Source organism: Erinaceus europaeus, chromosome 17 (assembly GCF_950295315.1).
Source record: "Erinaceus europaeus chromosome 17, mEriEur2.1, whole genome shotgun sequence".
Lineage (NCBI taxonomy): Eukaryota > Metazoa > Chordata > Mammalia > Eulipotyphla > Erinaceidae > Erinaceus > Erinaceus europaeus.
Window position 1 is genome coordinate 71,677,028 of NC_080178.1, and position 14,843 is coordinate 71,691,870.

General features: G+C 46.6%; 1 protein-coding gene across 3 annotated transcripts in view; it reads right to left on the minus strand.

Annotated features, from left to right (window-relative positions):
• The window catches only part of NELL1 (neural EGFL like 1), a 572,342-nt gene that overhangs the window by 438,102 nt on the left and 119,397 nt on the right, over positions 1 to 14,843 (minus strand). For all 3 annotated transcript variants that reach the window (XM_060177021.1, XM_060177020.1, XM_060177019.1), the window contains exons 5-7: positions 11,938 to 12,034; positions 6,783 to 6,855; positions 5,220 to 5,302 (exon numbers count right to left, since the gene is read on the minus strand). In XM_060177021.1, the coding sequence (XP_060033004.1) occupies positions 5,220 to 5,302; positions 6,783 to 6,855; positions 11,938 to 12,034 (253 nt within the window). The remainder of the gene's footprint in view (positions 1 to 5,219; positions 5,303 to 6,782; positions 6,856 to 11,937; positions 12,035 to 14,843) is intronic.

Consider the following 14,843-nt stretch of genomic DNA (forward strand, 5'->3'; position numbering starts at 1 on the left):
AGGGAGGAAGAACACCAGTTTCTCTTAGCAGACCTCTGAGGTGTTGTTCAGTCTGGTTTGACATGACTTAGGCTGCCAAACCTTTTCCAGGTTGGTCACTGGACTTATTCTTGAATAAGAGTCAATGACTCCACCAAGATCCAACTGTGAGAACCGTCTGCTGAGAAGGTGGGCCCTAACAACAACTGGCAGTCTCAGCCTAATTTAGTGACTGAAAACCTTTAAGCATTATAAAGACGTGTGGCAAATTTCCAATAACTCTGCCTACTGTAACTGACTTCCCAGCTCCTTCAAGATCAGGAGTTGAAAAACTAAGATTCATAACACAGTCCAGCTCTCCCCACCCCATAGTTACATGGTCTGTAAGATAAAATGGACTTTTTATATGAAGTTTTTTATTTATATACTTGTTTCATGTTTGGGAGCTATTGGCTGCCCTAATCTGGCTTTCTAGTCCTATTCTCAACTGTGACATCATCTTCCCAGACAAGATTTTAGCCCACCTGCAGGTTAGCTGTCAGACTCAGGCAAAAATGACTAAAGTCACATGCCTTTAAGAACATAACTAAAATAGACTTTCTAGCTTCTTTCCACCCCAACACCTCTGACTTCCCTTGTTTTAGTCCTACCTTCGGGTTTCTGTTTATTAAATAATTTGTCCTGTTTTATAGTTTACTGCTTTTCAGCCACTGAGTTGCAGATGCTACCATGATACCATCCTGACTTCCCTGGGCAGACGACCTCACCAGTGTGTCCCAGAACCTCCCCTCCCCAGAGCCCTGCCCCACTAGGGAAAGACAGAAACAAGCTGGGGGGATGGATCCACCTGCCAGCACCCATGTCCAGTGGAGAAACAATTACAGAAGCCAGAACTCCCACCTTCTGCACCCCATAAAGAATTTGGGTCCATAATCCCAGAAGGATAAAGAACAGAGAAGCTTCCAATGGAGGGGATGAGACACAGAACTCTGGTAGTGGGAGCTGTATGGAACTGAACCCCTGTTATCTTACAATCTTGTTAATAATTATTAAGTCAATAATAAAAAAGGGGGGTCGGGCGGTGGCGCAGTGGGTTAAGCGCATGTGGCGCAAAGCGCAGGAACCGGCGTAAGGATCCCGGTTCGAGCCCCCGGCTCCCCACCTGCAGGGGAGTCGCTTCACAGGTGGTGAAGCAGGTCTGCAGGTGTCTATCTTTCTCTCCCCTTATCTGTCTTCCCCTCCTCTCTCCATTTCTCTCTGTCCTATCCAACAACAAATTGCATCAACAAGGGCAATAATAATAACCACAACGAAGCTACAACAAGGGCAACAAAAGGGGGGGGGAATGGCCTCCAGGAGTGGTGGATTCATGATGCAGGCACCGAGCCCAGCAATAACCCTGGAGGAGGAAAAAAAATAATAATAATAATAAAAAAGTTTAAAAGAGACATGACATCATGATATAGATGAGAATCTTTTAGTATACACACACACACACACACACACACACACACACACACACACACATATATATATATGTCAGTATACGTTTTAGTATGTGTATATTCGTGTGTATACAGAGGCATTACCAGGGCTTCACCACTCTGGGTTGACTGTGTCAGAGAGAAAGAGGTGGGGGAGAGAGGGGGAGGATGGGGAAGGAGGGAGAAAGAGGGAGAGAGGGAGGGTAAGGAGGGTAGGGAAGGAGAGGGAGGGAGGGAGAAAGGAGAGGAGAGGAAAGGAGAGGAGAGGAGAGGAGAGGAGAGGAGAGGGAGGAGAGGAGAGGAGAGGAGAGGAGAGGAGAGGAGAGGAGAGGAGAGGAGAGGGAGGAAAGCGAAGGGAAGGAAGGGAGGGAGGGAGAGGGAAAAGGAGAAGGAGAGGGAGAGAGGGGAGGGAGAGGAAAAGGAGAGGGTGGGGGAGGGAGGGGAGAGAGAGAAGAGACACCTCAGCACCGAAACTCCCCCAGTGTGGTGGAGACCAGGCTTGTACCTGGGTCACGTGCACAGCAAAGCAGACAAACTCCACAGCAAATTATTTTTCAGGCCCTTATGTTAATTTTTTCTTTTCCCCAGAGCACTGCTTACCTCTGGTCTGTCACCACCACAAATTGAATATGGGCCTTCAGAGCTGAGTCTCAGGTATGACAGTCCATTGCGTGAACTGCTGAGAAATCTTCCTGGCCTTGATGCTGATATTTAAGTCAATCCTTCTCTGTCTGTCTGTCTGTCTGTCTCTCTCTCTCTCTCTCTCCCCCTCCCTCCCTCCCTCTCTCTCTCCTGCTTAGCTCTGGTTTATGGTGATGCAGAGGACTGAACCTGAGACCCAGGAGCCTCAGGCATGAGAGTCTGTTTGCATAACCATTATGCTATCTCCACTGCCCCTAGAACAACCTCCATTTTGCCTCTTGGAATAGGAGGCCTAAAATTCACTACCAGCCCTTTTACAGAGACAGCTAGCCAACTCCTCTCCAGATACTCTCAGCTTGCGAATGATGCACACATCTTGGAATCACGACTCCACTTACAGTCTGGAAGTGGTGAGGGGTGTGAGGAGGGACTACAAAGTGGATTAAACCAGTTTCTGTTGGCAACTGTCCACAGGTGTAAGTCGCGTCTGCCTCACCAGTGCCCACTACACATCACGGCGTCTGGAGGGCAGAACTCAAGGGGTGACATTTCACCGAAGGAGAGAGGGCACTTGGCGCAGTGGAGAAGAAAGAAAAGGGCATCCTGGGGGCTGGGGATAGACAGCTGCCCTCCCCCTCCCCCCACCCAAGTGGCCAGTTTCTTGTTCCAAAAACATGGTGGCCGTCTGAAATATAATTCGTCGGGTGAGATCCAGCTGCTCCAGACAAGAGGAAGTAAAAGCCACTCGTCCCACTGGCTGGGAAGGCAAATAATTACCAGCATCTCGCATGTCCGGGGGCCCTGAAGTGAAACCTAGTGCTTCAGCCCTCCAGGCAAGGCTTCCGTTTCTCTCTCTGACAGAAAGGATCTGTCCTGCCCCACACAAAAGGGCAGCTGAGCAAAGAAAACAGTAGGACCTCAGAAACGCCATCTTCAGCAGATAAGCCACTGAGCCAAAATACAACCCTACCTGGCAGGTTGTTGTTGTTGTTGTTGTTGTTTTGTTTTGTTTTCCCCCATGAGCCCTGGCTGATGGCAGGGAGCAGTCACAGCTGCTGGTGAAATAGGATTCATGGATCATTTTCACTGGTATGAAAAATGCTTCCTTTTGCAGAACATAACGTCTCTTAGGTCCAATCTTGTTCTTTCTTGGCCCTAGGCAAGAACTCACTCACGTGCAGACTGAGCGGTATCCTGACACCACCAGTCACAGTCTGTTTATTCAGAGCCTTTCCTTTGTTAGTTTTCATTGTGAATGTAAACTCTAGGAGCGTGCGTGCGTGCGTGCGTGCGTGCGTGCGTGCGTGCGTGCGTGCGTGTCTATAGAGACAAGAGAGAAATTGAGGGGGAAACAGAGAGTGAGAGACAGAGAGACACCCGCAGCCCTGCTTCACCACGCACAAAGCTTTCCTCCCTCACCCCCCCCACAGGTGGGGACCAGGGGTTTGAGCCTGCATCCTTGCACACTGTGGCACGTGTGCTTCACCAGGTGCACCGCTTCCTGGCCCCTGAAGCTAGACTGAAATCCCCGACTGTTTACATTTTTTGTTCTCAAGATAACAACATCTCTGGGCTGGACATGCTGTCCTGTTCACAAAGTCTCCTCTGTGCTTGACACGCTGCCCAGCCAGGAGCAGATGCTCAAAAGATGCTCGCTGCGTGAACGGTGAAAAGCAGCAGCAGAACTATAAAACGAGCAGTGTTTCTAGACACCCTTCCCCTTCTTCGGTCTTGAAAACCCAGGACCAGACGTGAAATAATGAATCATGCGCTAGAAGGGTGATACAATGGCTCCTCATGACAGCAGTCTGCTCCCAGCAGGCGCTATTCTAGCCTTCTCATGACCAGCAACTCGCCTTCCTTCTAAAGCGCATCACATGGCAGTGGCTCTGACTCTGTAGCAGCACTGTGTTCCTAGCTCAACGGCCCTGGGCAAAGGCCTTCTGCACCCCCAGGCATGTACAGAGAGGCACACGGCCTTCCTCTTCCACACATTTACCAAGTAGGTACCTTGATATGGTCTCATGGTCTCAAAGTCATACATGGCTATTTTGCGTCCAAGCGGTCCAATTTCAAGTAAGAAAAACCATTTCTAATATGGGAAAGGGGTATAAATATTGCTGACTGTAAACCCCTTTGATTTGATGTGATCTGGGGCCCATATTCAGCTTAGGAGCCTATGTGACCTCTGCATCCCTGTAGATCTGAGCTCACATTTTGTAGTCATGAATAGGAAGGTTCCAAGCTGCCCCAATACCGACCCATCTTCCTCAGGTGCAGCACAGAGTATGTTACATATTAGGGAGCTACTCTCTTCCCTGATCCAGCTTTCTGGTCCTTTTCCAGCCATGACATCATCTCCTCAGACAATAATTATGATCCATCTCCATATCAGATTTCAGGCTCAGGAAAAAAAAAAAAAACTTGTATAGCCACAGGCCCTCTGGAGTATGACTCAAATGTGCCTACTAGCTATCTACAAAATGGAGGACCCCCCCAACTCTTCATCTGCACTATTCCAGCCTTTAAGTTGGAATATTGATCAACAATATGATTGGTCAACGATTTGTTTGGCTTTGTATGTTAACTCTTTTCAGCCACCAGGTTCCAGATGCTAACATGATGCCAACCAGACTTCCCTGGACAGACAACCCCACCAATGTGTCCTGGAGCTCCGCTTCCCCAGAGCCCCACCACCACCACCAGGGAAGGAGAGAAACAGGCTGGGAGTATGGATCAACCTGTCAACACCCATGTTCAGTGGGGAAGCAATTACAGAAGCCAGATCTTCCACCTTCTGCATCCCACAATGACTTTGGATCCATACTCCCAGAGGGATAAAGAATAGGAAAGCTATCAGAGGAGGGGATGGGATATGAAGTTCTGGTGGTGGGAATTGTGTGGAGTTGTACCCCTCTTATCCTATGGTTTTTGTCAGTGTTTCCTTTTTATAAATAAAAATTAAAAAGAAAAAAGAAAAAAAGAAAAACCACTTCTGTAGTGATATGCTGCATGGGCCCAGGCTAAGAACACATTCATTAGAGCCTTTCACTCTGAATCTCACAGAAACTGGACAACGAAGTGGAAGCTCGCACGTGAAGTCCAGACGCCTACCTTCGCCGTCATCTTGGCCAGAAGTTCCTGTAGATCCATGATTCCTTGGACCAAGCTTAAGAAGTCACTGCACGTCGGGCAAGCTCAATGAGGAAAATATAAAATAAAGAAGCGGTTATTATTTTTAATTTTTTTATTATCTTTATTTGTGTTATTTTATTGCCTCCAAGGTTATTGCTGGGGCTCGGTGCCGGCACCATGAATCCATGACTCTTGGCGGTCCTTTTTTTTTGCATTTTATTGGACAGGACAAGAGAGAAACTGAGAGAGGAGGGGGCGACAGAGAAGGAGAGAGACAGGGAGACACCTGCAGACCTGCCTCACCGCTTGCTAAGCTTTCCCCCTGCAGGTGGGGAGCCGGGGCTCAAACCTGAGTTCTTGTGCTCTGTGATACGTGTGCTCAACCAGGCGCGCCACCACCCAGCCTCAAAAGATTTAAATTAAATCTGTAATTGTTTGGCTACTCAGACAACCTTGCCTTCTGTTTGTTTCTAGTTTGCCAGTTAAGCATAACTCTGAAATAGATTGAAATCAAAAAAGACCTAGACCTCAATTCTCTTATTTTATTAATAAGCAGAAACGATCAGGAAAAGAGACTATCACCTTAGAAAGAAAGTCAAATAACACTGTGAATTAAAACTGCATGTTTAGTGAGAGGTGAGTTAAAACCTGAACTTCATGGAGGAGGAAAATTAACCTACACAGAAGGCATAATGTTTTAAGGAGTGTATTTTATTAAGCAAGGGGTGTAGGCACAGCAGGTTAAGCACACATGGCACCAAGCCCAAGGACCAGCATAAGGATCCCGGTTCAATCCCCCAGTTCCCTACCTGCGGGGGGGGGGGGGGGGGGTGTCATTTCACAGGTGGTGAAGCAGGTCTACAGGTGTCTTATCTTTTTCTCCTCCTCTGTCTTCCCTTCCTCTCTCCATTTCTCTCTGTCCTATCCAGCAACAGCAGCAGCAATGGCAACATTAAAAATACCAAGAACAACAAGGGCAACAAAATGGGAAAAAGGCCTCCAGGAGCAGTGGATTCATAGTGCAGGCACCGAGCCCCAGCGATAACCCTGGAGGCAAAAAAATTAAAAAGAAAAGACTATGCATCTTTAGAAATATATTTATGATACATATGTTTTCTTTTTAAATATTTTTAATCAATGACTTATTTATTATAGATAGAGACAGAGAGAAATCAAGAGGGATGGGGAAGACAGAAGTTTTCCCCCTACAGGTGGGTACTAGGGGCTTGAACCCAGGTCCCTGAACACTGTAATGTATGCTCAAGCCTGTGAACCACCACCCGCCCTCCCATACATGCATTTTCTATTATGTATCGATCTACAGAACCAGAAATGCTTTATAATCATCTCTCATCACAACTTTAACTTGATGAATAATATATGAACTTGTTTAGAACTCAAAGACACAGAAGCATATGGTATCGGAGGGCATCTGTCACTTCCCAGAGTCATCACTGGAGTCTATGCGCATCTTTCCAGATATTTACGGTATTGCCAAGTCACAGAGTCCTAAAACCACCCATGCCTTGAGTAGCTGCTTACTGCGATTCAGGTTGGGACACTGCGTGATGTAGCCATTGGGCATAAAGATGAGCTTCTCATCTTGGATGATCCCCTTGAGAACAGAAGAGAGAGGTGACAATTACAATGACAGTCACTAGCATCAACATCAACTGTCCCTGTGAAATCACACAATCTGAAGGGAAGATTTTTTTTTTAATGACTATAATTATCTTTTTTTAAAAAAATCCTTTTTAATATTTTTACTCATTTACTTATTATTGGATAGAGACAGAGGGAAATAGAGAGGAGAGGAAGAGATAGAAAGAAGACAGAGACACCTGCAGCCACCTCTTTTGGTGCATGAAGATTTAGTCATTTTAAGTCACAGTGGTGAAAATATCATCCAAAATCCATGTATAACTAGTAAAACCCATCTATCTCATTGATTTGAAAGTGAATTGCAAGTAACAAAATTACTAGAAACATGATGAAAGCAAAAATCATGTTTATCTCAATCTCCCTTGCTGTTAGTCATGTAACTGGATATTACAGTATACATCCTCTTGTAGTCACAAGAAACACTCTACAAGCACCAAATCTGGAAAGACGGGAATCACATCATATTCAACAATATAATTCGAAGAGCCACTAAGGTCTGTGAAAATCATGGGAAGTATTAGTGGGCAGACTTTCGTTGGTTTGTTTTTGTGTTTCAAACCAGAGAAGCTCTCACACCTCTCAGCTCATTTACTGGTGGTGCCAAGGATAAATAGTGCACTGGGTTAGCGCACATAGTGCAAAGCAAAAGGACTCATACAAGGATCCCGGTTCGAGGTCGTTTCACAAGCGGTGAAGGAGGTCTGCAGGTGTCTTTCTTTCTTCCCCCCTTCCCAGTTTCTACTGAATAAGTAAATAAATGGAAAATTTATTTTAAAAAACTTTTTAAGACAAAAAGTGTAATCTGCTTATAAACTGGCAAAGGCCAAATCTTCGTCAACAGAAGCAAAAAGTGAGATTGGTAAACTCACAATGATTTTCCAAACACCAGAAATTATGTATTTCTGCCCTGCAGACAGTTAATAAAATGTCCCAGCTTGCACAGAAGCCAAGACACTTGTCTGCTTTCATTCTGGTCAACAGAAACTGCCACCTCATTAGCATAGCATCCTTTCCCTGTTGCTTCCAAAGCCTTAATGCACAGAAATACGCATCTACAAATGTGTATGATTCCCAGCTCTGTGACTCTAGCTTTCTGCATGGAAAGAAAACAAGAAGTAGACATGGGAGAATCCAATATTGCTTCTTTTCCTATGTGCCTATAAACATATGCTCACCATCTGCATATTATAGGAGCCAGCTGAGGTACAAAAACAACAGCTGGGGCATAAAAAATTGTCATCAATTTCACTTACCACTGACAGCTCAGCTGTTAAGGAGACAGTGATGGCCAGGTAAGGGAAAGGTTTCAAAATCAAATTCATGAGAGAGGAAGAGAGAGGTGGAGGTGGGCAGTGGCAGACCCAGTTAACTACACATAGTACAAGTGTAAGGACCCCAGTTCGAGCCCCCGGTTCCCCACCTGCAGGGGCAGGGGAGGGGTCACTTAACAAGCGCTGGAGCAGGTCTGCAGGTGTCTCTCTTTCTGTCTCCACCTCCTCCCTCAATTTCTGTCTGTCCTGCCCAATAAAGTGGAAAATGTGGCCGCCAGGAGCAGTGCAGACACTGCACCCAGAGATAATGCCGTAGGCAAAAAGAGAGACAGAGTCAGAGACAGACTAACAGCCTCTGGACGGAAGGCTTTGAGATAGAAAACCTCTAGGAGGTCTAAGTATCTAGTTAACTATCAGAATATCCTAGAGAAGCATCCCACAGCTCAGCAGTGTTCATGGAGCAGCTGGTTCTTGCCTCACCCTCAGAAATACTAATGGCATAATTATCTTAGAAAGCACCAAAGGGGAGCTGAGGGGTAATCGACCAACCTGGTAACAAAAATCTGTAACACTCAGATGATTCAGCCGATCACTCCTGACCAGGGATCTTCTCAATCAGCTCGTGTTGGGAAGTGAAGAAACCCTCAGTCTGTGGCTGACTCTCAGACAGGAAGTACCATAATCCCTAGAGGCTTATGTACGAGAAACCAAGAGATGCTGCTCTTTGCCCTACACCTGCAGTGTTTGAGCCGCATGGCCCAGACAAGTGAGGAACACCTACTTCCTCTTTGCTGGGCAGTGACATTCTGTTTAAAATAAAGAGTAATGCTAGTGTAGACTTCCTAGCTTCCTTCCACCCTCGGGTCCCCACTTTCACCTGCTCTATTTCTACTTTCTGATCCCTGCTCACTGAACATTTTGTCCTGCTTTCCGTCGCACCGCCTTCTAGCCACCAAGTTGCAGACGCTACCACGACAACACCCTGACCTCCCTGGGCAGACGACCTCACCAATGTGTCCCGGAACCCCACCTCCCCAGAGCTCTGCCCCACTAGGGACAGAGAGAAACAGGCTGAGGGGGGTGGATCCACCTGCCAATGTCCATGTTCAGCAGAGAAGCAATTATAGAAGCCAGACCTTCCACCTTCTGCACCCCAGAAAGAATTCTGGTCCAGACTCCCAGCAGGGTGAGTGATAGGGGAAACAGACCCCAGGGCTCCATACCCCCAATCCACCAGGACCTGGTGCATTTGTCACCGGAATCATCTTTTTATGCCGTTAATGAAAGGGAAACCAATCTGGAAAACGCCAGGAGAAGCCAGGCACTGTTTCTCGTATCTGAGAGAGAAGCGGGGGAAAAAAGGAAAGCTACTCAGAAGTGGTAATAGGTGTAGGGGTGAACTAGAAAGGCAGTGAAGGCAGGAACACTGAATACGTGGGTATATATACACATAGGCAGAGCCAGAGAATCAGCCATGTCAGTGACCTGGGGAGAACCAGTGTCCAGTGGACGGGGTGTGGGCACAGATCTCTGGTGGCGGGAACTGTATGGAATTAGACCCGTTACCTTACAATTTTGTAAACCAGGGAGTCAGGCGGTAGCGCAAAGCACAAGGAGCGACCTAAGGATTCCGGTTCGAGCCCCCAGCTCCCCACCTGCAGGGGAGTCGCTTCACAGGTGGTGAAGCAGGTCTGCAGGTGTCTCTCTTTCTCTCCCCCTCTCTGTCTTCCCCTCCTCTCTCCATTTCTCTCTGTCCTATCCAACAACAATGACATCAACAACTACAATAAAACAAGGGCAACAAAAGGGAATAAATATTAAAAAATTTAAAAAACAATTTTGTAAATCAATATTAAATCTCTAATAATTTTTTAAAAAAAGAGTAATACTATTTTAACCTGAAAATCCATCGTACGTATGGATTCCTGTAAAATAGAAAGGGGGGAGGAATGGCCTCCAGGAGCAGTGGATTTGTAGTGCAGGCACAGAGCCCAGTAATAACCCCGGAGGCAAGAAATACAAATAAATATAATCAGCTTAGACAATGTATGTAGGGGCACAACATCAAAAAAGGGGGGATGGGGATGTCAAATAACTGTTAGTATTCTCAACATCCCACACCCACTGTCCAAGTCTGTTATAACCGGTTGAGTTTTTGGACTAATTTAGCTGTTTGGGGCCTTCAGCAAAAGGTTCCTTACACCTAGAGAAAACCATTTATCTATCCAGCTACAACAAATAATCAGACTAGTAATCACAAACTCCCAACTCAAACTGAAGTCCCTACAAGGCCGGAAAAGGCTTGTCGTCTCTACAGTATAAACACTACCACTAGATGCTAGAAAAGAGGAAGCAGGCTGGATGTCCACTGCGTGTTGGGTGCTTTCGACACGTAATGCTATACAGGCTGCACCATCTTTATGAAAATCATCTTTGCCACTTCACAGTGTGCATGTGCACTCACTTTAAAAGCATAATATCTGGCAGGGGAGACAGCACAATGGTCATACAAATAGATTTTGGCGCTTCATCACCAAAGTCTCAGGTTCAGTCTCCAGCACCACCAGAAGCCAGAGCAGAATACTCCCCTGGAGAAACGTCAAAACAGCTTCAGGGGGCGAGGCAAGGACACACCTGGTTGACTACACATATCACCACGTGCAAGAACCTGGGTTTGAAACCCCAGCTCCCTAACGGAGGAGGAACACTTCACTGGCAGTTAAGCAAGTCTATCTTTCTCTCTCTCCTTCCTCTCTTCTCTGATTTTCCCTCTGTCCTAGCAAATAAAATGGGGGGGGGGGGTTTAGGAATGGCTGACAGGAGTGGGAGATTCATCATGCTGGCACCAAGCCCCAGCAATAACCCTGGTGGCGATAAAGAATAATAAAATAAAATCTCATTAAATTAAATTAAAAGTATACTACCTCCCAATTTTATATCTGGTACTATTCTAAGCACCTGCTGAATTAAACACGTATTATTGAACCTGACAAAATGTAGAGTCTAAAGAACCCGATAATAAGCAAACATCTATATAAATCATGTCTACACACACACATCATTTGCAGAGTCTCTTGTTCAAAATGACTTAGAAGTTGAAGATGGTAACAGAGTCGAGGGGCCTTTCTAATTATACCCCACAGGACAGCAGCAATGAGCTGACAACACTTTCAAACTGTAATTAAGTACAGAAATTGAACGGGTAATCAAAAATCTTCCCAAGGATAAAAACTCAGGCTTGATATAAAAGACGGCTTTCCTGATGAGTTCTGTAACTCTTAAAGAAGAACTCACACCGATTCTCCTCAAACTCTTCCACACAACTGAAGAGGGGCAGACACTCCCAAACATGCTCTGTGAGGCAAACACCACTTTGGTCCCCAAAGCAGGAAAGGACCCTGATGGATCACTGATGCAAAGATCCTGAAGAAAACCTTGGCAAATCAAATCCTACCACCCACTCAGAGAAGAATTCACCAAGACCAGGAGCAGAAGTCTGCCATTTCCTCACAGAACAGTGTACATTAAAATTTTGTGAACTTACGATGATTCCGTGACGAGGTTTTGCCGTTTTAATAGGCAGGAAGCCCTTGTTCATTCTGCATCTGTTCTGCTAAATAGAGTGAACCACAAGTCCTTGAACAAGTCACCTAACTTTGCCTGGTTTCAGAGTAACGGGCTCGTTCAACAGTCGTACGGACTGCATGACTGGCTCCGTGTCGGACACACAGAGCAAGCACAGGAGCACAGCGTGATGCACTTACTTTGAACAGCCCGTGTTTCTGGTTGCGCTGACCAAGCCATACACTGCTTCCTGGCGGAAGGTTGGTCTCAGGAGGGTCTATGACTCGTTCATAAATCCTAGAGGGACAAAGAACAGACACTCAGAGCAGAGCCTGCAGGTCCAACGTACTCAGAGCCTGAGCTGAAACGGCGAGGTGAGGCTTTGTGTTGCCCTGTGACTGAGGAAGGAGGGAGGAAGGGGGGAACGGGACCATTTCACTGCTTTGGGGTGCTCTTCCTCTGCTGCCCAGGCACCTCCCAGGCAGTGTCAGGGTTCAAAGTTCCAAGCTGAGTTGTGTAGATGTCAATGCAGGCACCTCCCCCCAACACATGCACAGCAGTCAACTCTCCAGTCTCCATCACCTGTGTGAAGGGGGTTAATGCTTTACAGTGCAGTCACTGACATACGCAGCCAATTTTATTATAAACCAGGCCCCCAAAGTTCTCTTTCTCTCCTCCCTCCTCCACCCTCCCCAGAGTCCTTTGCTTTGGTGCAATACACTATGTCCAGTACATGCTTCACTCTGTGCTCTCCCTTCCCAGAATCCTTTGCTTTGGTGCAATACACCTATTTTAAATGCTAGCTGACATGACTGTAGTGATGTCTGACACTGGAAACTGTGAAATTTGAAACTAGCCCCTGCACTCAGAGGGCAAGGAAACACCCAAGCAAGAAGCAGATTGCAGCCTGGCAGGTGCCAGTTTTAATAAGCAGAAGAATTCACAGCAATATCCCATCAGTAGAAACAGATCCCTGGACCCACCTGCCAGAACTGACAGCTTACACAGAGGTTTGTAACGGGGTTGAGGAATGCGACCTCAAAAACACAGGATTATCTCAAGACTGGGTCCTTGGGGTGATTCTTATGGAGCCAGCTGAGGGAGAGACATGCAGTCCAGTGAGCAAGAAGAGAGCCAGAAACCTCCAGCTGCCTGGGCCACAGCTCCCAGGCCAGTCAGCAGTCACCTTCCCCAACACCCAGACACACTATCAGGGTCCCGTCTAGCATTCCTCCTTTGCCCTTAGAGCAGAGGGAGAAAGAACAGAACTCTGGTTTTATATAGTCTACTCTAAGCAACAAACTTTATACAAACGCACAGTACAAAAGTCTGAACTCCCTTACAGAAGAAAAGGGTTGGGGGGCAGGAGGTAGTGCACCTGGTTAAGCACACACAGTCACCAAGGACCTGGGTTCAAGTCCTGACTCCCCACCTGCAGGGGGAAAAGCTTCATGAATGATGACGGTCTGCAGGTGTCTCTCTGTCTGCCTTCCTTTCCTCCCTGTCTCCCTCTTCCCTCTCTGTCGTGTTGAACAAATAAGTAAGATTTTAAAAAATGAACAAATAAAATAAATGAAAAGGCTTAAGTTCCCGGCATGAATGGGCCAAGGCTGTGCGGACAGCTTCATAGACTCGGCTTCAAGCATACACTGGCTACAGCACACGCGGTCTCCTCTGTGCTCTTCTGTCCGACTCTAAGACTGGCCAGCTGCAAGTCTCTTTCTGTTTTACGGTGTTTAGCTGTGGGCTCTCTTAATTCTTCAAGATTTTTCATTGTTATTTATTGAACAGAAACAGAGAAATAGAGATGGCAGAAGGCGGGGGGGAGGGTAGGTAAGCACTTGCAGCCCAGCTTCACCACTTGTGAAGCTTCTTCCCCCTTGTGGGTGGGTCCGAGTGCACAGTGCTGTGTGAGCTAAACTGCGTGCACCATGGTAAGGGCCCCCACAGTCACTTTTACACGTCATCACCCTGTAAACAATGAGGATAATAATGGTGTTTGCCCACAGAATCGACTAACTGGCATCACCATACAGTCAGTAAGATTGACTCTACACTCTGAGCTTCATAAGAGGCTATGAAGGGTGGGAGGGACCGGCCAGACATACTAAAGTCCTGCCCTCTGGTAATCATATCTGATCCAGCTTTCTTACACTGGTCCTTGCACTTTGGGCCATGTGCGCTTAACCCGCTGCACTATTGCCCGACCCCTCTAGTCCTATTCCTAACTCTGACACCATCTTCCAAGACAATACTTTTATTTTATTTATTTTTCCTTTTGTTGTCCTTGTTTTTTATTATTATTGTTTTCGTTGATGCCATCATTGTTAGTTAGGACAGAGAGAAATGGAGAGGGGAGAGGAAGACAGAGGGGGAGAGAAAGACACCTGCAGACCTGCTTTACCACTTGTGAAGGGACTTCCCTGTAGGTGGGGAACCAGGAGCTCTAACCGGGATCCTTACGCCGGTCTTTGCACTTCGTGTCACGTGCACTTAACCTGCTGCGCTACCGCCCGACTTCCCAAGACAAACTTTTAATCCACCTGCATGTTAACTGTTGGGCTCAGGCAAAAATTACTAGTCATATAACTAGCCTACCTAAAATGGACTTCCTACTTTCTTCCCATAAGAAGACCCCCAAGTTTCACCTGCTCTAGTCCTACCTTTGGGTTTCTATTTATTAAATAATTTGTCGTGCTTTATATCTTACTCTCTTTCAGCCTCCATGTTGCAGATGCTACCATGATTTCATCCTGACTTCCCTGGGCAGACGACTTCACCAATGTGTCCTGGAACCTCACCTCTCCAGAACCCTGCCCCACTAGGGAAAGACAGAAACAGACTGGGGGGATGGATCTACCTGCCAACGCCCATGTCCAGCAGAGAAGCAATTACAGAAGCCAGACCTCCCACCTTCTGCACCCCAGAAAGATCTTTGGTCCATACTCCCAGAGGATAAAGAACAGGGAAGTTCCAATGGAGGGGATGGGACATGGAGCTCTGGTGGTGGGAACTGTGTGGAATTGTACCCTTGTTATCTTACAATCTAGTTCATTATTATTAAATAAGTATTTATTTTTATAAGTCCTGCCCTCATAGAGCAAAA